Source organism: Camelus ferus, chromosome 29 (genome assembly GCF_009834535.1).
Source record: "Camelus ferus isolate YT-003-E chromosome 29, BCGSAC_Cfer_1.0, whole genome shotgun sequence".
Classification (NCBI taxonomy): Eukaryota; Metazoa; Chordata; class Mammalia; order Artiodactyla; family Camelidae; genus Camelus; species Camelus ferus.
Genome location: NC_045724.1, coordinates 11,978,665 through 12,003,609, shown reverse-complemented (window position 1 = coordinate 12,003,609; position 24,945 = coordinate 11,978,665). Strand labels below are relative to the sequence as shown.

General features: G+C 36.8%; 1 protein-coding gene across 2 annotated transcripts in view; it reads left to right on the top strand.

Annotated features, from left to right (window-relative positions):
* Positions 1-204: 204 nt before the first annotated feature.
* Positions 205-24,945, top strand: part of TERF1 (telomeric repeat binding factor 1) — a 30,403-nt gene continuing 5,662 nt past the window's right edge. The window contains exons 1-9 of one of the 2 annotated variants that reach the window (XM_032470054.1): positions 205-553; positions 4,800-4,895; positions 8,232-8,353; positions 9,810-9,896; positions 11,241-11,390; positions 12,089-12,198; positions 15,256-15,315; positions 16,814-16,902; positions 21,057-21,166. In XM_032470054.1, coding sequence (XP_032325945.1) covers positions 247-553; positions 4,800-4,895; positions 8,232-8,353; positions 9,810-9,896; positions 11,241-11,390; positions 12,089-12,198; positions 15,256-15,315; positions 16,814-16,902; positions 21,057-21,166 — 1,131 coding nt within the window. In that variant the 5' untranslated portion in view covers positions 205-246. The remainder of the gene's footprint in view (positions 554-4,799; positions 4,896-8,231; positions 8,354-9,809; positions 9,897-11,240; positions 11,391-12,088; positions 12,199-15,255; positions 15,316-16,813; positions 16,903-21,056; positions 21,167-24,945) is intronic. The other variant, XM_032470055.1, reaches the window with a different exon arrangement.

The window sequence follows — 24,945 nt, the reverse complement described above, 5'->3', positions numbered from 1 at the left end:
CAGTTAGAACTTGTTCAGTTTACCAACAAAGTGGCGCCCTAGAGCCGCGGGTAATTCAAGGTCCAGAGGCGGGAGCAGGTCTCGGCCAATCAGAAGCCAGGCTCGACTCCCTCGCCCATCTCAGCGGTGTGATTGGTGGTTTCCCGCAGGCGGAAGCGACCCTCGGCGGCTCCGCCCCGCGACCTCCAGCACAAGCCAATCGTCTCCCGGCGCCGGAAAGGGCAGAAGCCGCGCGAGCGATTTAACATGGCGGAGGACGCAGCCTCAGCGGCTCCGAGCCCGCGAGGGCGTGCTGACGGGGAGGACGCGGGCCCCTCGGAGGAGCGGACGGTGGAAACGGCGAAAGAGAATCAGGAACAGTTTGAGTGCCAGGAACTGCTCGAATGCCAGGTGCAGTTGGAGGCCCCAGAGGAAGAGGAGGACTCGGGCCTGGTGGCTGAGGCCGAGGCGGTAGCTGCCGGCTGGATGCTCGATTTCCTCTGCCTCTCTCTTTGCCGGGCCTTCCGTGACGGCCGCTCCGACGACTTCCACCGGACCCGCGACAGCGCCGAGGGTGAGTGCCAGGCGCGGGCCCAGGGGTCTGTTTGCCGCGCTGTCCTCCTGGGGGTGGGGGTATCGGGGCTCCTCGGGCGCCGGAGCGAGGGCTCCAGGCTCCGAGTTGAACGTTAGTTCGAATTCCGCGTCGGCCTCTTAGCAGCTCCTCGTTTTGCTCAGATTCCCAGTTTTTCTCCGGTAACGGTAAAATGAGAATAAGACCCCCGGCTAGAGTTGCTAGAGGGTTAAATGAGTGGAAAATGTATAAAATTGCACCTAACCTAGTGTCCAACTCCTTTTCTTTGGCGCATGTATTTTTTTTTTGTACTGAGTTATTCCTGCAATGGCATTTATTTAGCAAGTCACTGTGACCTAGGCTTCAGTGTTTTCTATGAATTTGTGAGCTGTTTAAATCAGTATAGGCTTCATAATAGAGGCAACCGACGGTGAAATCCGCCTAAACAAGGCAGCTTGTAAACGATGGACGAAGACATTGACGCGTAGAGACTAGCTGGCTTTTTTGAATGATGCTCTAGTATTTGTTTAGTTGGCACCCAACTATTGCAGGTGAGTGCAGCCCCAAAGCTAGTGTTTAATGGGAAATTAAATACTTCAGAAAACCATATTGACACATTTCTTCACGGTTATCCCATGAGTTACAAAAGTAATCTCAGTTTATAGAGGAGTGAACTAGTTAAGGAACCTAAAGTATTGATAGGTAGGTGAAAAAGGTTGTTCTAGACCCATGCCTTATCATCCAATTCAAGAACCGTTCCTCTGTGTCCGGATAACATTACAGCCGTGGTTAATTAACATTAATTAGAAAGTTAAATCCTGGAATGAAGCCAGTTCACCATAATTAGAATTTTTAAAAAGTCCTGTTTGGGAAGGAGGTAATGATGTATTTCCTTGTTCTCTCAGATGAAAGGGGACTGAAGCAATGTAACCCTAGTAGCAACTGCTACACTTAGTACCCAGGTCTTGGTTTCTAATACCATTCTCCAGAGAAATTGCCTGATTCTAGGACTGGGACAGGAAATATGCAAGTTGAACCTGGAGTGTCTGTGACAGAAAGTAAGGAAGTGCTAGAAACAAAGCCAAACAAGACTCCCAAACAAAAACTCCCACAAAGAAGGGGGCCCAAGGGGACACAAGAGCCAATTACAAGAACTCCCAGTGGCCAAAGCTGAAATAACTCAAGCAAGAAAGTAAAGTACAGTTAACCCTTAAACAACAGGTTTGAACTGTACCTGTCCACTTACGTGCCAGTTTTGTTTTATTTTGTTTGCATAGTATACTACAGTACTACATGATCTGTGGTTGGTTAAGGCCGGCTATAAAGTTACACAGGTATTTTCAACTGCTCAGAGAGTCAGGGCCCCTAACTCACACATTGTTCAGGAGTCAACAGTAGTGTTGGATTATAATCCAAAGTATACAGTATCTGTAAGCCCATACTGATGTAAATAAATGGCAGAATAAATACATGAGTGGGAGAAGAGACAAATCTATACAGAAGAATTCCTCTGTCCTCAAGGAGATGGGGCATAAATCACCATTCCTTAAGTATAGGCTGTGCAAAGTGACTTTTCTTCTGAAGAGTGTAGTGTAGAAAGGGAGAGAAAGAATAACTTTATGGTAGAGAAACCTGACAAACACTACCTCACCTAGGTAATCAAGGTCATCGTCAGCAGTGATAGTTGGTAGCTTGTACACTTGATATAATGTGATGAAAATGGAACTTTACCCCTGTGATCTTCTTCCCGATACCCTGTAATTCTAGTCTAATCATGAGAAAAACTTCAGACAAAGCCCAATAGAGAGGTACATTCTACAGAATATCTCAAAACTGTCAAGGTCATCGAAACCAAGGGAAAGTCTGAGAAACTTACAGCCAAGAGATCCCTAAAGAGACATGACAGCTAAATGTAATGTGGTACCTTGGATGGAATCCTGCAGCAGAAAAAAGATGTTAAGTAAAAGCTAAGGAAATCTGAATAAAGCATGGACTCTAGTTAATGATGTATCAATATTGGTTAATTACTGTATCAAATACTAATATAAGATGCCAATAATAGGGGGAATTTGGTAGAGGGTATATGGGACTTCCACTGTCTTTCTTCACTACATTCTGTGAATTTAAAACCATTCTAAAAAGTAAAGTTCATTTAAGAAAAAATAAATAAAGACGCCTTTCAAGGTTCTAGCCCAAGACCCAAGAAATAATCTAGGCACCTCCATTACTTTAGGATTAAAGGCACAGAAACCCAGAAAGAGTAAACTAGTTTTCAATTTGCATTGCTAAATCAGTGACAGATATACAAATTGTGAACATAGTGTTGTCTCAATATTCCATTTTTTTAAAAATTGAAGTATAGTTGATTTACATCTGCATTCCATTTTTGACTGAAAGGACTTACTTTTATGAACTCTTCTGTAGAGTTCCATTTACTACAGTTTTCAAGATTGTAAAAATACACAACAAAGAGTATGCAGCTCCCGAGTGAATTGAGTTTGATCCCTGGCTCTGCTAGTTTATAGCCATGATACTTGAAGCAAGTACTTGGTACCACCACCGTTTCCTTGGTACCACAATTTCCATCTGTAAAATGATAGTAATAATAATATCTACCCTAAAGGGCTGTTGAGAGAAGCAAATGGACTAATGTATATAAAGCAGAGTCTCTTAGTCTCAGCCTGTTGACGTTTTGTACCACATCATCCTTTGTTCTGGGTATGCTGGGGATGGGGGGCAGGGGGGCGGTGCAGGGGTAGAGATTCTCCTGTGCATTATAGGATCCCTGATCGCAACCACTAGGTGTCAGTAGCACCCACTCCTTCCCCTTTCCACTTATGACAATTAAAAAATGTCTCTAGATATCGTCCCTAGGGGACAAATCACCCCCAATTGAAAACTACTGGTAAAAAAAAAAGGGAGGGGGGAGAAAACCCCTGGTATAAAGTGCTTACAATAGTGCCTGGTGTTAAAGTGCTTAAGTGTAGTTGTTGCTGGTCATCAGCTCCTCCCTCATGTGTTTTTGTCAGCAGTGTTTGGTTACAGGTATGGAAAAAGCAGATAACCAGTTTCAACCAGGGTAGATTTTCATAGTTTTTGTTTTGTTTTTTGCCTAACGGGTACAAAGAACAGAAGGTCAATGGTTTGTGGGGTATCTGTAGTGAATGCATAGTAGACACACTTAAGATAAAGAGAAGTGAAGACAGAAGGGATCTGGACTTTCTTCCCTTGACTAGATTAGATCTTTCTTTTGTTTTGCTCCTTTACCGCACTTATCCTTTGTGACGCATTAACATTTTAATTAGTCACGAATAACTTTAATTTGTGCCTTCTCAGACTTTATTTCCTCAGAGAAACCTTTCCTGGTATCTGCTCCCTCTAATCAGCTACTGAAATACATTCTAAGATTTCTTTGTAATATGCGTTCATAGCATTTTGTACTTGTCTTTTTCAGTTTTCTCCACAATTTTGCTTTAGTTGTTCAGTCATTTGTCTTTTATTGCTACATGATAAACCCATTGAAGACCAGGATTATGGTTTACTCATCATTGTACATACTCACTGCCTAGCATAACGTCTGGGTGGGCATTCAAATATTGGGGAGATTAATATTAATATGTTTTTAAAAGCTTTGTAAACTGAACGGAATCTCACTGAAACCTTGAAAGAATTAATATGTTTCCTATAATATTAGGCATTTTAAGGTATAAAATTAGGTTCCAACCGATGATTTGACACATTTTATAATTTGGATCTAAATCTTCCTCTTTGTTACTTGTGATGCTTACTTTGATACTTGTAATACTTAATGCTACTTGTGAAAGTATGTAGTTTTTGGTTTTGTTTTTTAGGTGTTGTTTTTTTTCGGGGGGCAGGTAAATAGGTTTATTTATTTAATTTTTTTTCTTAATGGAGGTACTGGGAACTGAACCCAGGTCTTCCTGCATGCTAAGCATACACTCTACCACTTGAGCTATATCTTTTTCTTGGAAAGTATGTGGTTTTAAATAGGTATTATTCTGCATATGAAACCTCAGTTTTATTTTGAAAGAAAAGTGTTCATTGTTACTCTTTTTTCTGATTCCTTAAAAATTGTCTATAAGTAAAGCATACATCTCTAAATTTGTAATAGTCTTTGGGTGAGATTTATAGCCTATTACTCAGTAAACCACACAGAGGCACTGCTGGGTCAAGTTTGGTGTTCTGTTTTGTTTTTATGTTTTAATAAAAATGACTTTTTCACTTTCAGCTATTATTCATGGACTGTCCAGTCTAACAGCTTATCAACTGAAAACTATATACATATGTCAATTTTTGACAAGAATTTCAGCAGGAAAAGCCCTTGGTAAATATGTTTTTTTTTTAATTGAAGAATAGTCAGTTTACAATGTGTTAATTTCTGGTGTATGGCATAGTAATAGTTATACATATATATTACTTTTCATATTCTTTTTCATTACAGGCTGTTACAAGGTATTAAATATAGTTCCCTGTGCTATACAGTAGGACCTTGTTGTGTATCGGTAAATATGTGTTTTTATCTTTCAAGTAAGTTCCCAGGTGATTGTGATGCTTATTGGGGAACCATGCTCCATGGACTCTGTCTTAAAGATATCACTGAATTTGCCTGGATGGTAACTTTGTGATGACTCTTGTTACCATCATACATAACACTGTTTTTTACTGGCAACTGTGATACTTGAAACCTCTTATTTGAGCTTGATTTCAGGACTTACTCAATAACAGAATGTGATTTATAGTTAAAATAGCTTTCTCCTTTGTCCCCATAGTTTATTTTAGATTGCAATGGCCAAGCCTGGTTCAGTTTATCAGTAATGGCTGATATTTACAACATGGTCATTTAAAGGACCTTTTGATGCAAATAATTACATATTGTTTCTTACAATTTACAAAATGCTTTCCCAATAGTCTCCAGTGGTAGGCAATAATTATACAAAACCATTTACATATAAACATGTTGCGTTACATAAAATCCCAGTGTATTAGTACCACTCTCATGGCCTTAACTAATCTGGCTCTGGCTCATGTTGTGTGCTTTGTTGTGGGGATGAGGTTAGGTCTGGCATTGGTGCCAGGACCATAAGTGAATTAAGACTAGAGGCAGAGAGATATTGGGGAGACAGTAGATAGGCAGGCTGGGCTAGTGGCTGAAGAAAACAGGCTGATGTAGATGCAGAGAATTCCTGACCATGCAGTCCATAAGTTAACATGGTTAACAGAGTTGTTTTGTAAATGTAACAAAATATTCTAAAGGTGCTCAGCTGGACTTTGCATATAGCAGTTGTTCAGCGTATCTTCGTTTCTCCCTCCAACAACCTTTCTTCCCCCCAAAAAGGTGGAAAAAAATCCCTATTTTGTGTGTGATACCATTGTTTAGTCTTGGAATTCACCGGGATCCTCTTTTGGGTACATCTTAGATGTAATAGGCCAAAGTCAGTGATCAAGAATCAATATATTTCACTATAATGGACTCAAGTGTGGCAGCATTTAAAGTTTCTTTTTAAGTCATATATTGGATTTTCAGCTATATGTAACCCTTTTGCACTTCTTTTCTTTTAGTGATTGCTGTATAGCCGCACTGCCTAATAGAAATATAATGTGACCCACATACATGGTCAAAACTTTTCTAATAGCTATGTTAAATAAAGTAGAAACAAATTGGTGGGATTAATTTTAGCAATATCTTATTTAATCCAATATTTCTAAAATATATGTCAACGTATAATCAGTATAAAACATGCTAATGAGATATCTTACCACTTTTCTTTTTCAGTAGGTCTTTGAAATCTGTTTTGTATTTTACACTTAAAGTACATCTCAGTTTGGACTAGCTGTGCTTTAACTGCCCAATAATTATGTATAGCTAGTGGCTACCATATATTAACTTCAATCTCCCGTCCCACTTAGCCTTAATATATGGCAAATGTCTTGCAGGGGAAACTTTTGTTTATGGCAGGCTCTCTGCTCTTCCTCCTCATAAAGGGACTTGATCTCTTAAGATCTGTGCAACTCCGGGAGATTTCCCTACCTTTCCACCCCAGCTTCCTGTGCTGCCCCAGTATTCAGCAAATGTTTTGTTGGGAAAAGTCAAGCATGTGTTTTCAGTTCCTCTAGTTTCCCATCCACCAAGCTAGTCCCAAGGAAACCACCAGAAGCTTTCCTTGTTTCTCTTACCCCAGTAAAACTCCTGCCTGGAGTACACCAGATCCTCAGCCTTAACAGCAAATGAGCCCAGGGGAGAAAAGAGCTGCAAATCATCAGCTTGCCTGAGAAGGACTCTCTCTGGAATGTAGCTCATCTAATTCTCAGTGCTTACACAGCTGTCACATGTCTTTAGTGACATGATTGTAATTTATCCCAATTTTTTTCTGGTTTTAGTGAGTGTTGTCCTGCTGCAGTATCCTACATCCTACTGGAAAGTGAAAGTCTACGCTATGACTTTTATAGCGAAGGCAGATGAGTGAGAAGAGTTAGATAATGTCAGTCACAGACTTATTAGGAATGATGAGTATTGAAATGAGTTTTATGCTGATCTTCACTCTAGTATCACTTTCTCAGAGAGGCCTTTTCTAAAAGAGCCTACTCCTCTCCCATTATTCCTTGTTCCTAATGCCTTTTTTATTCTTTTTAGCTCTTGTTACTCTGAAGTTATTTATTTATATGTTTATTACCTGTCCTGCATTATCATTGTGAACATAATAAGAGTAGAAACTTTGTTTGATTCACTGAGGTATCCTCAGTTTTTAGGCAACTGCCTACACATAATGAATGCTTAATACTTGTTGAATGAATGGATTAGAGATTATAGATGCAAGACATACATAGTGAAGGTGCTGAATGTCAGATTGAGATGTTTGTATGTAATTTACTAAGTAGTTAACAGCTACTGTCAGTCTTTGCTTAGAATAACCTGATGAAAATTCTGTTTTAAGAAAGTTTAACAGTAGTACAATTTTCTCACTAAATATTCACATATTTATTGTCAGCATTTTATAAGTGAAAAAACTGAGGCTTAGAAAGGTGAAATAACTTTCAGCACCACACAGATAATACACGATGAAGTCTGGAATAAACTCCAAAGTCAAGTTTTAAAACCACTATACAATATATTGCAACAGATTGGATATGATGATGACAAAGAGGAAAGAGTAAAACAGTGACTTCTTAGGTTTGAAGCCATGGTGATTGGAAGAGTATTGGGAGAGAAATAACTTCTCAAATGATCCTGTTTCAAATATCTAGAAAATACATAACAAAGATTTCAATTAGTATATGGTAAAATCCAATTTCAGTAAACTAATTTCATGCTCTGTCTTGAGGTTTGTTATATTGCAGTTAAACTTTAAAAATCACTTAAGAATTCTCTTACTGTGACACCTTATGTAAAGTTAGCTTATTTCAGCTCTTAAAATCAGGATTTTAGTAGAGAAAAGCTTCAGATGTTTTGTGGACTTATGTAGCTTTTTCTTTTTTTTAAGTTGATTTTAATGAGGAAATTAACATGACAAATTAAGTCACTTCCCTAAACTGGTATATGCAAGAGTAGTGCCTGGCCCATAGTATACACTCAGTCAATATTTAAAGAAATGTATTTATAAAAACTTAACACTGTAAGGTTCTCTGTAGCTTTCTAAGTTACTTTTTTTCTTTTTTTTGAAAGATGCACAATTTGAAATTGATGAACGAATTACACCCTTGGAATCAGCCCTGATGATTTGGGCTTCAATTGAAAAGGAACATGACAAGCTTCATGAAGAAATACAGAATTTAATTAAAATTCAGGTATGAGTATCACTTTGTATTTATAATTATTACTTTGCTAGAAAATACAAACATAACATTTAAAGAAATTAAGAGCCACTTAATAGAAGTGGGATGGTAAACCTATGGTAAAATTTAATATAATCATTCTCTTTAGAAATTTGACCTTTGGTTTATAGTCTTGACATGTAATCTGAAAGCTGAGACTTAATGTTTGCTACCTATGTGCATATTGCCCCCACTTTGGAAAATACATCGAATCTAATTTATGATCACCAAACAGCTTTCAAAAACCAGTTTGTGCTTTCCCATTTAAAGATTATCAAATGGTGAATGAATGGAATTTTGTGATTAAGAGATTGTTAAATTTTAACTGTATAGAGAGAATTTAGTAGACTTAATAAAGAGTGAGAAGCTAAGGAAAGTCATTCAAAGGAATAATAACAGGGATGGTATGTTTTGCTAACAGGCAAAGCAAATACCCAGGATTTTCATAGTTAAATAAACTTTTCCTGATTTTTCAAAAAAATGTCATGGTTGAGTAGGAGAAAAAAGTCCAGGTAGCATTCCACCTTCTCAAGAATTAATTATTGATAGTGTGGTGACTATCAGGTAGAATTAAGACCTGAAGAAAATGGTCAGAAAAATGACTGCTTCTATTAAGAACTTCAGCCCAGGCAGAGATTTGTCATGTTATCCCAGTCTTTTGGAACTCTAGGGGAAGCAGCCCTTGTGAAAATGTGCTCATATAAAATTGAGTGGGGTTACCATAAAAACACATAGCAAACATGTAATGATATGTTGCTTTCTATTTGCCAGATACTGTTCTAAGCACTTTCATATATAACTCTTTAATTCTCACACTACCCTAGGAAATAGTACTATTATTTTCACCATTGATAAGAAACTGAGGCACCAAGAGGTTAAATAGCTTGCCCAGGTTTACAGAGCTACCCACATGGTAATGGTGGTCCTGTATCTTACCACATATGGTATCAAAAAGTCCAGTTTATAAAATGATTATTCAAAAGCATCTGGCTTCCTGGCTTTCTACTAGAAATTTTCCTGGGATCCTAAGTAGCAAATTTTGTATATTCTAATCATCATAAGTGCTGTCAGTCTGCCTCCTCTCTCATTTCCCTTTTGCTCAAAATTAGTATTTTGGTGGGCCCTCAATGTACATGGTATAGCTCCTAATTTATTTATTAACACTAGTGTTTAATTTGGCCTAAATTACAAAGAGATAGAATGCTGGGCATTTATTAGTAAATATTCGAGGGGCCAATGAAAAATTTTCGTATCATTTCAAACAATAGTTATTTTATCTTTGAAAAGTATTTTATATCATTTGTCAAGTCAAAATTAAATTGCAAAGTAATATTTTAAATGAAGTAGTCCAGGGTTATTTCCATGTTAAACAATTATTGGATATTTTCAAAAGCAATCTAAAGTATGTATTTGTCATCCTATCTTTTAGGCTATAGCTGTTTGCATGGAAAATGGAAATTTTAAGGAAGCAGAAGAAGTCTTTGAAAGAATATTTGGTGACCCAAATACTTGTACGGTAATTATTTAAATTAGAATCAGAATTTTAGAGCCATTTATATGGAATAAAGAAAATTGAAAGAGAGAACATTGGAGGAGAAAAGAAATGCTTTCTCTTTTAAGTAGTATAGAGGAGTACTGTCCAATAGAAATACAATGCCAGTCACATATGTGATTTTAAATTTTCCAGGAGCCACATTAAAAGAGTAAAAAGAAACAAATAAAACTAATTTTAGTACCATTTAACCCAATATATCCAAAAACATCGTTATTCTCGACAACCAACATAAAAAAGTATTGGTAAACTGATGATTTGCAGCTCTTTTCTTCCCTGGGCTCATTTGCTGGTAAGGCTGAGGATCTGGTGTACTCCAGGCAGGAGTTTTACTGGGGTAAGAGAAACAAGGAAAGCTTCTGGTGGTTTCCTTGGGACTAGCTTGGAGGATGAGAAACTAGAGGAACTGAAAACACATGCTTGACTTTTCCCAACAAAACATTTGCTGAATACTGGGGCAGCGCAGGAAGCTGGGGTGGAAAGGTAGGGAAATCTCCCGGAGTTGCACAGATCTTAAGAGATCAAGTCCCTTTATGAGGAGGGAGAGCAGGGAGCCTGCCATAAACAAAAGTTTCCCCTGTAAGACATTTGCCATATATTAAGGCTAAGTGGGACGGGAGATTGAAGTTAATATATGGTAGCCACTAGCTATACATAATTGTTGGGCATTTAAAGCACAGCTAGTCCAAACTGAGATGTACTTTAAGTGTAAAATACACACCAGATTCCAAAGACTTACTGCAAAAAGAAAAAAGAAAGAAAAAAGTGGTAAAATATATCATTAATACATTTTATATTGATTATAACAGTTTTTTGGTTTTGGCCAGTTTGTTGGTTAACTGGACAATTTCAAGCTGGGCTGGGAGAGAGATAAGGAGCTGAGCAGGCTGCTTTATTCTCGTACTAAAAGACAGTACAGTTGTCCCATGGTGTCTGCCAGGGGTTGATTCTAGGACTCCCCTCGGATACCAAAAATCCAAGGATGCTCAAGTTCCTTATATGAAATGGTATAGTATTTGCATATAACCTATACACATCTTCTCCTATACTTTAAATCATCTCTAGATTGCTTACAATACCTAGTACAATGTAAATGCTATCTAAATAATTGCCACCATGTGGCAAATTCAAGTTTTGCTTTTTGGAACCTCCTGGAATTTTTTCTTCCCAAATATTTTTGAACTGCAGTTGGTTGAATCCCAAGATTTGAAATCCAGGATACAGAAGGCTGACTGTACAAAAAAGGGAGTGCAAAATATCTCACTAATACTGATTTATGCATTAGTATGTTTCTTCTGTTTTCTTTAGCCTTTAAAAAGGAAACTGCTTATGATAATCTCTCAGAAAGATACATTCCATTCCTTTTTTCAACACTTCAGCTACAACCACATGATGGAGAAAATTAAGAGTTATGTGAATTATGTGCTAAATGAAAAATCATCCACCTTTCTAATGAAGGTATGCATATTTCAGAGAGATTCTAAACGTAGACTTAGGAGAAACTGTTATAAGAAAGGAGAATGCTTGAAATAGAAATCCTTAAAAACTAATCAGAATTTTATTTAGTGATTTTATAGAAGAATGTGGCAAAACGTTAAAAATAGTGAATCTAAAGGATTTATTGGTGATCTTTGTAATATTTTAATTTTTCAAAATGAAAAGTTGAGGGGAAAACTTACCAAAATAAATTAGGAAATAAATGAAAAGAAATAATCCGTTTTAATTTAATTAAATTTAAAAGAAGTTTTTAGCGTATTTTTGAGAAAAGTCAAATTGGACTGAAGGACAGTTAAAATTTTTTTTGTATAACATTTTACCCTATCTTAGCCTCAGAAAGTTTTAACTTAATATGTTATAGTGGAGCATTGATTAATTTGAGGTAGTTTTATTTTTTAAATACCTGGAGTTTTTTTTTAAAGTGACATTTTATTTTAAAATTGCCTATAGAGCATTGTGTGTATTAAATATGTTTATAAGGAAAGCCCTTCTCCATGATGCTTATAAACCAAGTACGCAGCTGATGGTGATGTCATAGTTACTGGGAAATAATAATGCACTGCCCTTTATTGGCCTGTGAACAGATATTTGGTTATGACTGTCAAAGAACCAGAAGGCTTAAATGCATTTCTTCCTCTCCCACAACCCCCCTTTTTAAGGCTGCAGCAAAAGTAGTGGAAAGTAAAAGAGCAAGAACAACTTCTCAAGATAAATCTAATGGTGATGATGTTGAAATGGAAACTGAAGCTAATTTGGATATAGGAAAAAGGTTTGTGAGTTAATATATTTTTGTCATATGGATGTAGTAGCTATATCAAAGTGATGCTAGTGAGCCATTATTAATAAAAATAATTTTTGAGTAGTAGGTATATTGTCTTACTGATGATTAACATTTTGATATTTCGAAGTACTATAGAGTTACTTCATGGCTTATGCGAATTCTGTTATATATGCTAAGCAAAAGTAGAGAGAAAATAGTACTGTTTAAACAGTGTAGTCATATTTACCATTCTCAGGGAGCATATGCTCTGGAACAGCGTTGAGGTTGAAAGTGTGACTCCTGTGCCCCTTAGTTCTCAGATCCTACATGCCCTCATGTGACTGTTTTACTGGACATTAGGGTTATTCTAATATTTTTATATATTAGGGTTATTCTAATATTTTAAAATATTCATACATCTTCTCTGAGGGTAAGCTAACTGCTTCATCTGGTTCTGAAATGAAGAAACTGTGACTTGCTCCAGTGCCAGAGGGCAACAGGCTGTGTCTGTCCTACATGTTGAGAGACAGGAGTTCGGTCTCCCTGATTATTTCTTGGTGGAGGATCAGCGGTAGAGTGCATGCTTAGTAAGCACAGGGTCCTAGGTTCAATCCCCAGTACCTCCATTAAAAATAAATAAATAAACCGAATTACCTCCCCCCAAAATTAATTTAAAAAATAAACTGTAATAAAATTATTTCTTTAGGAATTGCCAAGGGTAAATTTTACAGGGTTGACTTTTACCTTTTTCTTTAGCTTTAGAAACTAACCCCTGTTGAAGAAGATAAACTCTACCATTTTAAACATTATAAAGTTATTATCTCTTGAACCTGTGGTTCATTCCCTCTATTCATCCATCCTTAAACCAAAACCAAATAGTCAAATCCTTATGGTCTCTGGATGGATGTATTTGGCAATGGATGTATTATTACTCTAAGTCTTCCATGACTTAAATGCTGCAAGTCCTCATTTTAACTACTTTTTGAGAGGTGGGGATTGGAGGTTGAGTTGAATGAACATGGTATTGGTCACACTTCAGGACTGAGATCAGTCTCCGTACAGTTCTTGTCCCTGCCTATCAAAGCCTGATCTGCTTGCTCCTCACTGCTTCATCTCCCCAAGGGCTCTACTGAAGTCTTATTTCTCATTGACTTATTTATTTCTAAGACCCATTTTGAGATGTAGAGATTTCATTTATATTGGCTCAGTTTTTAGTTATTTCATGTTGTTTAGGAAATCAAAGTTTAGTAATACTAAGACCCAGTACGTTCTGTGGCCCAGCCTTGTGCCCAGTGTAGTAGTGCTTTAACATAAAATAGAATTCAAACTTATCATGATTCTTGTAGATAATGAGCATATTTCCTGTGTACTCTTCTAATATAATACTACCCACTTATTTCAAGTGCCCTTCTAGACACGTACACAGTTCCATCAGGGTGTGTAAAAACAGAACTCTCGTTCTCACGTGTCTCTGTGTACCCTGGCTCTCCTTTACCTCACACATCCAGTTATCTCCCCAAGTGTTAGGAATTTCATCTCAGAAATGCCTCTTTAATGCATTCTTATCATCTGTGTCCTGGATTATTACTTAGCTTTGTACCACACAAATCCGTCTTTGACTTGACTTCCAGAGTTAGCTTCCTATAAAAATAAATCTGTTTAACTCAGTTCCCAGCTTAATAACTTAATAATTGGTTTTCTGTTTCCTACTTGATGAATAGATTGTATTGCATGGCTTACAGAGCCTTACTTAGCTCCTTTCTGGTTTTGTTTTCATATACACTTTGTCCCTAAGTATTAACCCCTTCCTGCCCACATACATGGCACTTTCTAGCAATATAACTTCTCTCTGACTTTCAAATATTATGAGCTCTTTCAAGCCTTGACTCTGCTTCAGTTTTGAATTTTCTTCTTTCTATTCTCTTCAAGGTAAGATCTCACTTGCCATTCAAGGTCCAGCTCAGAGATCACCTCTAGAAGTCTTACTGAGTTCTCTGATCAGAGCTGTCACTTCTGTGCTCTCATAGCACTGAGTCATACCTCTAGAAGGGACTTATCTTGAATAGTAACATATCTGTTTACCTGTTTATATCTCACTAGATTGAGAATTCTTTGAAGGTTCTTCATTAGCTCTGTATTCTTGGTGCCTAATTCATTACCAGGCATACATTAGAACTAACATTGCATTAGACACAGAGAACAAAACCAAAACTTAGAGACAAAGTAAAGATCAAGAATCAAGCATATATCAAAACCAGCCTGGGAATCAGGGCAAATCATCAAATTCACCAGTTTCAAGGAAAGAATCAGTAGGAGGCAAGTGAAGAAGGAAAGAGTTGGAAGTGTGATTTTGAGGTCAGACAAATGGCTAGAAAAGATGAAACCCCTCATGTTAACAACACTAGATGAAATACATATTTTGTTCTGATAAAGTTTATAAAGTATTTGAAGCAATAAAAACTATAGACTTGAAACAGTAGGAGACATTACATAATTTGTTGTTAAAGTTTATATAGACTCAAATGCTAAGAAGTTGAAATGGACAGCTTCACCCAAGTGTCACCATTGAGCTGGCCTTGAAGGATGGTTAAGATTTTTTACAAGTGAATGGAAGACAAAATGTCTTTTCAGGAAAGAGGAATAGTTCTAGTGAAGGCATAGAGGTGCAAATGGTCGTGCTGTGTTTGTTGGAGCTTATTGTAACAATAACAAAGGGGAAGAATTTTATAAGTTCAGTTGGAGACTGCTGGGGAGGACAAGAAATTAAATTTGATTTCACAGTAATATCCATAAGAGAGTTTTTGAAAAAGTGACATTGTGAATGCTCAGTTGCAGCATTAACTCTGCTGAACTTACGTTTAGGGAAGCTTGATTTAATGACTCTGGTAAACACATCTGGGCAAAAATTAGCCATGTTGTAATGGACTATAAAGGTCCTAATTTTACTGGTGTTTATTTCCAAACATACTTTTTATAAATTGAAATATGACTTGACCATATGGAAAGTACTATCTTATGAAAAGTTTCTTTTATTTACATTCTTACAAATGTTTTCTTCTTTTAAAGTGTTAGTGACAAACAGTCTGCGGTAACTGAATCCTCAGGGGATACAGTATCCTTATTGAGGTGAAGTAAATTGACATTTTATTTTCTCTGTTTTTAAAATCTCTGAAGCAATTCATGCAAATCTAGATAGGCTATAAAAAGTGCCGTGCAGATGGTATGATGTGAAGAATATCTCAGGGTCCTCCTTATTTCAGTAGATTTTTAAGACCCTGATGTGTCTTGAAATACCACGTAGTGGAGACCTGCCTCTGGGATCCTGGGTGGTTTCACATCGTTTCTACAAAGAATACACGTGGAGGGAGTACTTTAACTTAAAGAGATATTTAGTAAACTCTCACTCTGTCAGAAAGAAGTATATGATGCTGGGGCAGGAAGGGAATGGAGGTTTCATTTCTGATGAATGTCCCAAATTCTTACCTCATCAGATTGCTTAAAAGACAGTATAGCTTACTAGAAATGCTATGACAGACAGTATAACATGTTCAGAGATCAAAAAGTCTGCCTGAATGATTTCCGAGGGTAGCGCAGTTGGGATGCTAAATGAACCATGGCAAGGGGTGGCTGACTTGGTGTGAAGGAGGTCACTGGAAATGAGTTGACAGGCCAGGTTGTTATATGGTTTATCTATGAAAACACTGAAATAATTCATGGAAATGGCAGTACTTGGGGGTAGAGAAAGATTTGTGAATGGTGGGAAGTGTTTGGAAGGATAGTGAATGATTCTGGAGAACGGTAGACGGTGATACACTCCTGTGGCATGAATCCTCACAGGCTAAGATTTCTATGGAAACAGGATCCTGAAAGTGGCATAAATTAAGAAATGAAAAGTATAGAGAGCCATCCCGACCATCCCTGGGACCCTGCGGTTCATGGAAGGTGGAAGATGAAGCTAATCTCTACTTGAGGAGGTCACAAGAGAGAGAAGTACTGTCCACAGGGGAGAGCTAAACTTTAGACAAGGCGAAGAGGTGAAGAGGTTGAGAATGGCATTCCAGAGGACGCAGTAGCAAGCTTTGGGAGGGAGGGCAAGCACCAGCAGGTTGCATAGAGCGCTCGTAGGAGTAAAGGTATAGGTTTTCGGTGGTGATGAAATAGCTGCCTAAGCTTAGGTGAGCTACTTTTTTCACTTCAGTTTACTTCTTTATAAAATGGAAATAATACCAAGTTTGCAAGGTTGTCAGAAAATTCTGCCACATCCTGTATGTCCAAACAATTTTAACCTTTCAAAAAAGCCCTATTTGGAATCTGTAAAGATAAACAGGTGATACCTGCCATCATTTATAAAGGAATTTGAGGATTTCTCTGATTGGAAGACCAAAAGAATCTTAATTTCTAAGTAGATGAGATGGAGAAAATAAGTGATGGGAGAGAGGGAAGTCTTGACAACAAGGTATCTTAGAGGCCGGAGATTAAGGTGGGCACTATGCAAGGAGAGCACCGAAGGAAGCAGGCCAAAGTAGAAAGAGGTCCTAGACAGAGATGGAGACAAACCATCTACCTTTTTTCCATAACTTTTCTACTCTGCAGAACAAATGACAAGCTTTCTTGTTTCATTTAGGTCTCACAAAAATCTCTTATCTAAGTTGAAATGTGGAAGCCAACAACAAGATATTAATAAGAAAGAGGAAAGAGGGGAAACTCTTCAGAGTAAGTACACTCATTACAGTTTTGGGAGTGGAGAATTGATGTGTCCTTGAAAGTAATCCAACCCTTGACCTCACACCACAGCACACAGACATACTTCAGAAAACAAAAGCACAAAGAGATTAATAAATGTCATGACTTCACAGAGTTAACTAGAGGTGGTACCAATTTAGAAAGTTAGCTCTTCTGACTGCCTAGCTTAGCGTGCTTTTGCCATGCTTACCTTAACTTTATTTGGCAACTTAGGCTAGTTCTTTACCTGAAACATAAATATAATTGATTCTTTTTATTTTTTGCAATGTTCCGTAAAGTCATCATGAACACTTAATCAGTGAATCCAGAACAATTACAGAGGAATACTGGATTGGGTTCTTTTGAGCCTCTGGTTACATTTTTATCAACTATTCAATACATAACCTTGTTTATGTGTTTCTGTTTAAAGACACTTTATTTAATATATGTTGTTGATTCATTAACATTGAACTCATGGCCAACACCACTATAACTCATGCCTGAATGAAGCTTATGTAACACATTTTCTCTGTAAGGAACTTCGTATATAGCCTTCTTGCACTTAGGAACACTAGAGGGGACTTCCACAATACACTTGGGGGCCATTTTAAACAGCAAAGTTTCCCCAGAAAAGCACAAAAATATAGCACTAAGTAGACTGTAAAAAGAACAGTTATTTCTAGGGTGGGAGCTGAAACAGGAAAGCAGAGTTTCACCTTGTTTGACCTCAGCTGGGAACATGCACGTTGGGTAACTCAGCTCAAATTTTTGCCACTCTCTGCATGTCTACCAGTGACCACAAAAACACTGCAAGTGTTGATTTTTGAGTTACAGCTTTTAGCAAGTAGGTGAATTTGCAAATACCAGAATCCATGAATATAATGAGGATTGACTGTATATAGAATCTGGCTACCCTCCTCATTGCATTTATAATTTATTATCCTTACAAAAGGCATGGCTGGATTTAAAAAACAAGCAACAATAACCCAAACAAAAAAATCTTAGAAGTGGTCCCTAATTATTTTCTATTATAATTTGATTATAAGTTCCTCCTTAGTATATATTCATTCAATAAATGTCTATTGAACTCATTCTGTGTCTAATGCAGGGATTTTTAAAGCTTATTGATTCAAATCTAAATACTTACTGATCAATATAAAAATAATAGATGTACCAATCTGATGACAGGCTCGTAGTAGGTCTGCAGTAAATAATAATTGAAAAAATTTATTCATAGCTGATGGCTGATGGCTGCTGTTAGCTATTATATGTAAGTTACAGTTCTAAAACATTTATACCCATAGATATTATCATCATCCTCTCTTTAAAGATAGTAAAGTTAAATTCAAAGAAATATTTGCTTCATGTTGGAGTTCCTAGCTGCAAAACGGCTAGGAATCATAATTCTAAACTAAAATAATTTGGAGATTTTCCTGCATTTGTAATTTCATCATATAAAATTCAAAGAAATGGAAGCTACACCTTTCTGCATTCTTGACGATCAATAGTTAAACTGATGAAGACCATAATTTTATTGGAGAGTGTCTTGACGGTGACTATAGATAAGCCTAGAAGATCTTGTGAGTTTTAGTACATTCTTAACTTTTTGTTAGATATTAGTAATATATACATATGTGTTCCAAAAAATTCCAAGTTGTTTAAATGGTGCCCAGGTATCCTCTTTTTACTAATAGAGGATATCAGTTTTGTTTGTGCTAAACATTTAAAAAAGTTTTTTAAACATCTTTAAAAAATTTTTTTTCAGATTTGTAAAATCACCATAGACTTTAAGAAAGAAACAAGTAATTAGAAAAGTTGAAAGAAAAAAGATCACATAAATTCTTTTAGTGCAGAAAAATCTCAGCAGCATTCAGTGAAATAGTGATTAATATTTGAGTTAAATGCATTTTATCTATAAACTCAGCCCTCAAAACAGTCTGGATTTGTGCTTTTTTTTTTTTTTTTTAAATCACCCCCATTTTACGGATGAAGAAGCCAAGACAAAAGGTTAAATAAAAAGCCGTTGGTCACATAGATTGTGAACTGGAACCAGACCCAGAATTTGAAATCAGACATTTCTGACTTAAGAGCCCATGTCCTTAAATGCTGAGAAAGACCGTCTCAGTGGAAGAATAGACAGAATCATAACAAATAAAATTTTATAAAAATGTGATGAGGTTACATGTTTTATTTTAAAATATATTTACATTTATTTTTTGAAAGGTGATACTGAAGGATTTAGTGAGCTTCAGGTAAATGCTATTTCATAAAAAATATATCAATAAACTATAAGATTCCTCCAAAATGAAGAATAAGTAATATGAAGTGTTTTGGTAGGTTGGATCAGGTTGCTTCTATAACTGTCAGATTTAAACTTTAAACTACTAATTGATTTTAACTGTAAATGGTGAGATTAAGCAAAAAATCTCTCCCACACATTCTCAGTTTTCTTTTTGGTAATATTTTATATGATCAAATTTTATAAGTCTGTTTTCTAGCCATAATGCTCATAGTAGTTTAATCTGTATTTAAATTGATTATTGCTCATCACTAACCCTTTGGTTAGGATTTTTCTGCCCTTAACTCTTCATTTTGATTTATTTCTTGTTTGGGTTTTTAAAACCTTGCCAGGTCCCAGAGTCAGTGCACTGGGCCCAGGTGAATGGTGTGCAGGCAGTAAGTTGTACTGAAAGGAGGAACTTGGGACCAAGGGCACATTTTGAGTAAGTAGCAAAACACTGTAGCAAAGAGTCCAGTTCCCTTCCCCAGGAGAGAGTAGTTATGCAGTGGCCAGGCTGGGGTTCCCTTGGCTCACTTAGGCACCCGATTAACTGCAGAAACTGTTTAATATCAGGAAGTGACTAGCCTTGTACATTAACCAAGAGCTGCAGGGATGCTTAGGGCCCATGGTGGACTACCTCTCCTCACACATAAATTTAGAATAATCTTGTTAAGGTCTACAAAGAACCCTATTGAAATTTTGATTTGAAATCACATTGTAATAGGTAATTTTGCAGAGCGCTGACACAATTGTTGTCTTCCTATGCATGAACAAAGTATTTTTCTCTGTTTCAAGAAATATATTTCTCTATTTAGATTGTCATATATATTTTTTCTTAGAACATGTATATGTCTGTACACACATATAGTAAAGCATTACAATTTAGTGCATACAGATCTTGATTGCTTTTGCTCAGTTTATCCCTAAGAATATTAGATATTTTGTTACTGTTGTAACTGTTACCTTTTTATTATTTTAGCTAAATGTTTTAACTGTTGCTAATGTACAGAAATACTCTTGAGTTTTGTTTATTGATCTTACCTTATTATCCAGCCATCTTGCTAAACCCTTTTTAATTGTATTTGTAGATTCTTTGAGGTTTTCTGTGCAGCACAACATGGGGATTGGGGGCACCAGCCCCTGTGCAGTCACACAGTCTGCTGTCTGCCTGAAAAACAAAGGAATTGATAAATGACTCACTCGAGGGCAGGAAGTCATTTCCTGGAACTCCTGGAATAGAATCAGGAGGACTCAAACCCAAGTTCTTTTGATTCCACATATTATGATCTCTAATCAAACACAAACTTTCCCTTACACTTAAAGATTTATAAAATGAGAATGCTATAGTTACTGAAAAGATTCCATGTATAAGTAGACCCATTAAGGTCCAACCCATGTTACTTAAGGGTCAACTACATAAGTAAGTTTCCTTCAATACTTACCATTCCATTTCTTTTCAGTTGCATATCCATTTATTTTCTTGTCTTACTAAACTGTGAATAATAAGAAAGAGGAAAGGGTTTACTTTATACACTGTATAAGACACTCCTTAAACATTATCTTAAGAAATTTCAACAATCCTATAAGGTAAATATTATTCCTTTTTTTAACAGATGATGAAAGGCAGGCTCTGGGAGGTGAGATGACTTCTTTTAAAGACATAAAAGAATCAAGATTCAAAATACACCCCCTTTGGCTTTCTATTTTATTTTTTCAGTTCTGTAATTGACAATCAGCAGTTCTCATCCATGTTAACTGTCGGAGATTTTTGAAAGTGGTGATGGGTACATAGGTAACCAACATATGGAGCTTGTTTGATCTTAATCCTCATTACAGTTTTTGGTGATAGTATTTCTACTTTTAGGTGGACGAAAGGAAAAAGAAAATAATAGGCGAGCCACTGAAAACAAGAGAATACGTGTTTTAAACAGTCAGCCTGTAACTCCTAAGAAATGTCAATCTAGGAAAAGACAGGTATTTGTTTATTATAATTGAATAATACTTAATGGATATTAAAGTCATAACTTGAATAATAGTGATTGTTTCACATTATTACTGTTCAACCCTAAAAAATCTTGAGTGCAAAAATCTCTTTTCCATACTAGATTAGATGACCCACATTTTAAAGATATTCTTAAGTTGGGTGTTGATAGCAAAACTTATTTAGAATTATTGTATTGTTATTATTTTATATTTATATCTTCCTAACAGATTCAATTTAAATGATCTTTCTGTGCTTTTTTTGAAAAAGAAGAATATACCGTTTGATAAAGAATTTTTCTAAATGTCTTATTGTTGAGGTATTGGGACTAGGGTCAGATCCTAGGCTGCCATGCCTTCTTCCCCAGTGGATATGGCCAGCAGCTCCTGCTTTTGATTTGCTTCCTGCAGGCATTTCTTACCTGTGTGATTCCGTATTTAGCTCAACCACCTCTACCTTTTGGAGCTATTGCTAATCAAGGGAGGCCCCTGCTGTTGTTTGCAGACCAGGGATTTAAGGTGTACGCCTCAGGATGTGTTCCTCACTTTGGGAAAGTGTACACAGCAGGCTTTCTGAGATGGATAGATAGAGTGGCTGTGCCACGCCTCTTCACATACCTTTTGTCAATTTCTGCCGATAATGCACTGCCTTCACTTATATTGGTTCAGGTCAAAGGATTCTCCTAATTTTCTCAGTTTGGGATTTCGTTTCTTTCCTTGTTGCTGCTTGGTGAATTCCCAAGGGAGGATGAAGAAATGTTGAACGTTATGCCATTATATGTAGCCAAAAATCATGTATTTCTGTCTTTGATTTTTTTTCCACTTTGAATGTATTGAACCAAAGTGTAGATTTTTCGGTATTTATCCTACTTTGTGTTATCCATCCTGGATCTGTTTTGATTTTTTGTTAATTTTGGAAAATTTCCAGCCATAACTATTTCAAGTCTTCTTTCCTTCTGGTGTCCCATTATGTGTATGTTGCACCTTTTGTAATTGTCTTGCAGTTTTTGCTACTCTTCTTTTTCTCTCTCTCTTTTTTTATTCTTAAAGCTTTTCAGTTTAGGTAGTTTCTGTTAACTTCAAGCTCACTGAATTCTTCATCAGTGTTTAGTCTGCTGATGATCTCATCAGAGGCATTCTTCATTTCTGTTACTGTGTAGTTGATTTTTAGCATTTCCTTTTGATTCTTTTTTTGTGTGTGTTTGTTTGTTTTTGAAGTATTTTTTAAATGACTTTGTTTTACTTGTTTCTTTAATTTTTAGGCCGGGGGGGTAATTAGGTTTATTTATTTATTTATTTATTTTTAGAGGAGGTACCAGCAGTTGAACCCAGGACCTTGTGCTTGCTAAGCATGCATTCCACCACTTGAGCTATACCCTCCTGCCTCTTTTGATTCTTTCTTAGGGTTTACATCCCTGCATACATTTACTCATCTGATTTTACATGTTACCCATTTTTTTCGTTAGTGGTAAAATGCATATTGGCATGTTAATCATAGTTATTTTAAATTCCCAAGCTGGTTATTTCAAAATCTCTGCCATAGCTGAGCTTGATGCTGCTGTTTCTTCAGATGGTGTTCTGCCTTTGAGTGTACCTTAGAATTCTTTGTGGATAGCTGGACATGATGTATCAGGTAAAAGGGACAGAAGTAAGTTGGACTTGAGTGTGAAGTTTTATATTTGTCTGGCTAGGAGTTAGGCTTTTCTTTACTGTTCACTGTAGATGTGGGTGTCAGGGACTAAAGTTTCCTTGTTTTTGTCTCCCTTGTTTTTTGAGTTTCCCTCGACTCCTTAGTAACTAAGGGTCTGAGGTAGCTCTTTGAGCTGGGGCACTTAATATACAGGAGCTCAGATAATATGCTAAGGTGGGGACAGGTAGTGGAAACATTGTTTAGCTCTCTGGTTGTCTCATTGTTTTAGTAAGCTTGTATCCTGGGCTATGACACTTCATGTGCTTCTCAGCTTTTATTTCCCTCTCTTGAATAAGACAGGAAGGCTAGAGGGGGCTGAAGTTGAGTATTTCCACAAGTCAAAGATTAGTTTCTCTTGAGGGCAGGCATTGTTAATGGGAACAGGATGCTCTGGATGTAGTTCAGAATTGGTACTTTCCTTCTTCCGCCTGCTAGAAGCAGATTTTTCTTTCATCTTCACCCTGAGAACTTGGAGCTTTTGGAGGGAAAACTCACAAGTTCATAGGCCCCCCAAGATTGTGCCCCTGGAGTCTTTAACTCAAGGTTGTTCACAGTGAGCCTCCATCAATTTGTCCATCATAGTAAATGTTCCTACCAGTACTGGCCCCAGCCATGAGCTGCTTCCAGTCTCCTGCTTCCAGTCAGCTGTGATGCTCTGTATCCACCTTTCTGTCTTTCTGCTTTTCAAGGTAGCAGGTTGCCCTGTGACATTAATTTTCTGAGAAATCTAGGAAGTGTTGTTGACTTTCAGTTCGTTCAGTTTTTCTCTTCTTGTGAGGACTGGGATGATACTTGGATGTTAGTCCAAAATCCAGAAGTCTCTGTCTCATACATTTATCTTTCCCTGTGGTTCTTCTGGCAGTAATTCTAAATGGGATTATAGGTGTTATTAACTATATATCAGAAAACAGTTTCTCTGTATTTTTTGTATTTGAAACAAAATGTAGGATATCAACTACATAATTTTAAAGAGTAGAATATAGGTGGTATTGTCTGAATCACTGTTTACTCTGCCAGAAAATAATTACTTCCACTTTTTGGTGGGATAACTTATTTCGTTGAGTGACTGATTTTACCTTATTTTGTGTTGAGATTTCGGTTCTTTAGAAATTTTTATTGCAGTAGACTGCAATTTCTTGTGTGATTTCTTGGACAGTTTCTTTTTGCTGCATTTGTATGTTAAACAGAAAAAGGTATTTCTGCCTGCCTCATCACAATTTAAAAAGAGGTCTTCCTTTTGTAAATTTATTCAAGAAAAAAAGTAGATGCTGAACAATACTTTTTCCCATAGATGATATATAATGGGAGTTACTATATAGTATTTGTTTTAATTATAAATGATCTTTTTTGTACACATCAGCTGTTTTATTTTAAAACATGTCTACACTGCATTTGAGCACCAAGACAGATGTGACCAAGAAACCCACAGTCCTGTCTCAGCAGGCAGTGGGTCCAGTGTATGACTTTTGAGGTATTATTTTTCCCAGTAACAGAAAAATGAGAGGATAGGAAAGATGAAATGAACATTACTCTCAACTCCTGTTCAGGAATCTGAGTGATGAAATGGAATGATATTTAAGTTTGAAAAGCTCTACTAAAGCACCTTCTCTCAAACTAGTTAATGTTTAAAGGTGGAACCTAGGGTGGTGGACCAGCTGGACGTGAGCAACACAAGGGCACACAAGGAATATGTAAAACAACGTCCACACCTTACTGCAAGAAATGGGGAACAGGCTGTGCTTTCTGACTGATAGTTCACTTTTCCCTGTTTTATGAATTCGTACAAGTTTAGAGGCTGTCAGAACTGCACAGCCACAACTGTGATGCAGCATCTGCACAAAAAACCTCTTTATTTTGTCAGTTGGAAAGAATCCAGTTGACCTATGGGAAGAAGTGTCCTGAATAGGGTGATGCCAATACATAATATTCAGTTATGACCCCACAGAGATATGTGGTTTATACTGAAAAGTAGGAATATCTTTTATTTTTAAATTGTCTTTCTATTCAGCTGTGTTTTTTTTTTTAAATTAGTATTTGATAAGGTTATGTTAGCCTCCTGTATCTTTCCTCTAAGGGAGAAAGT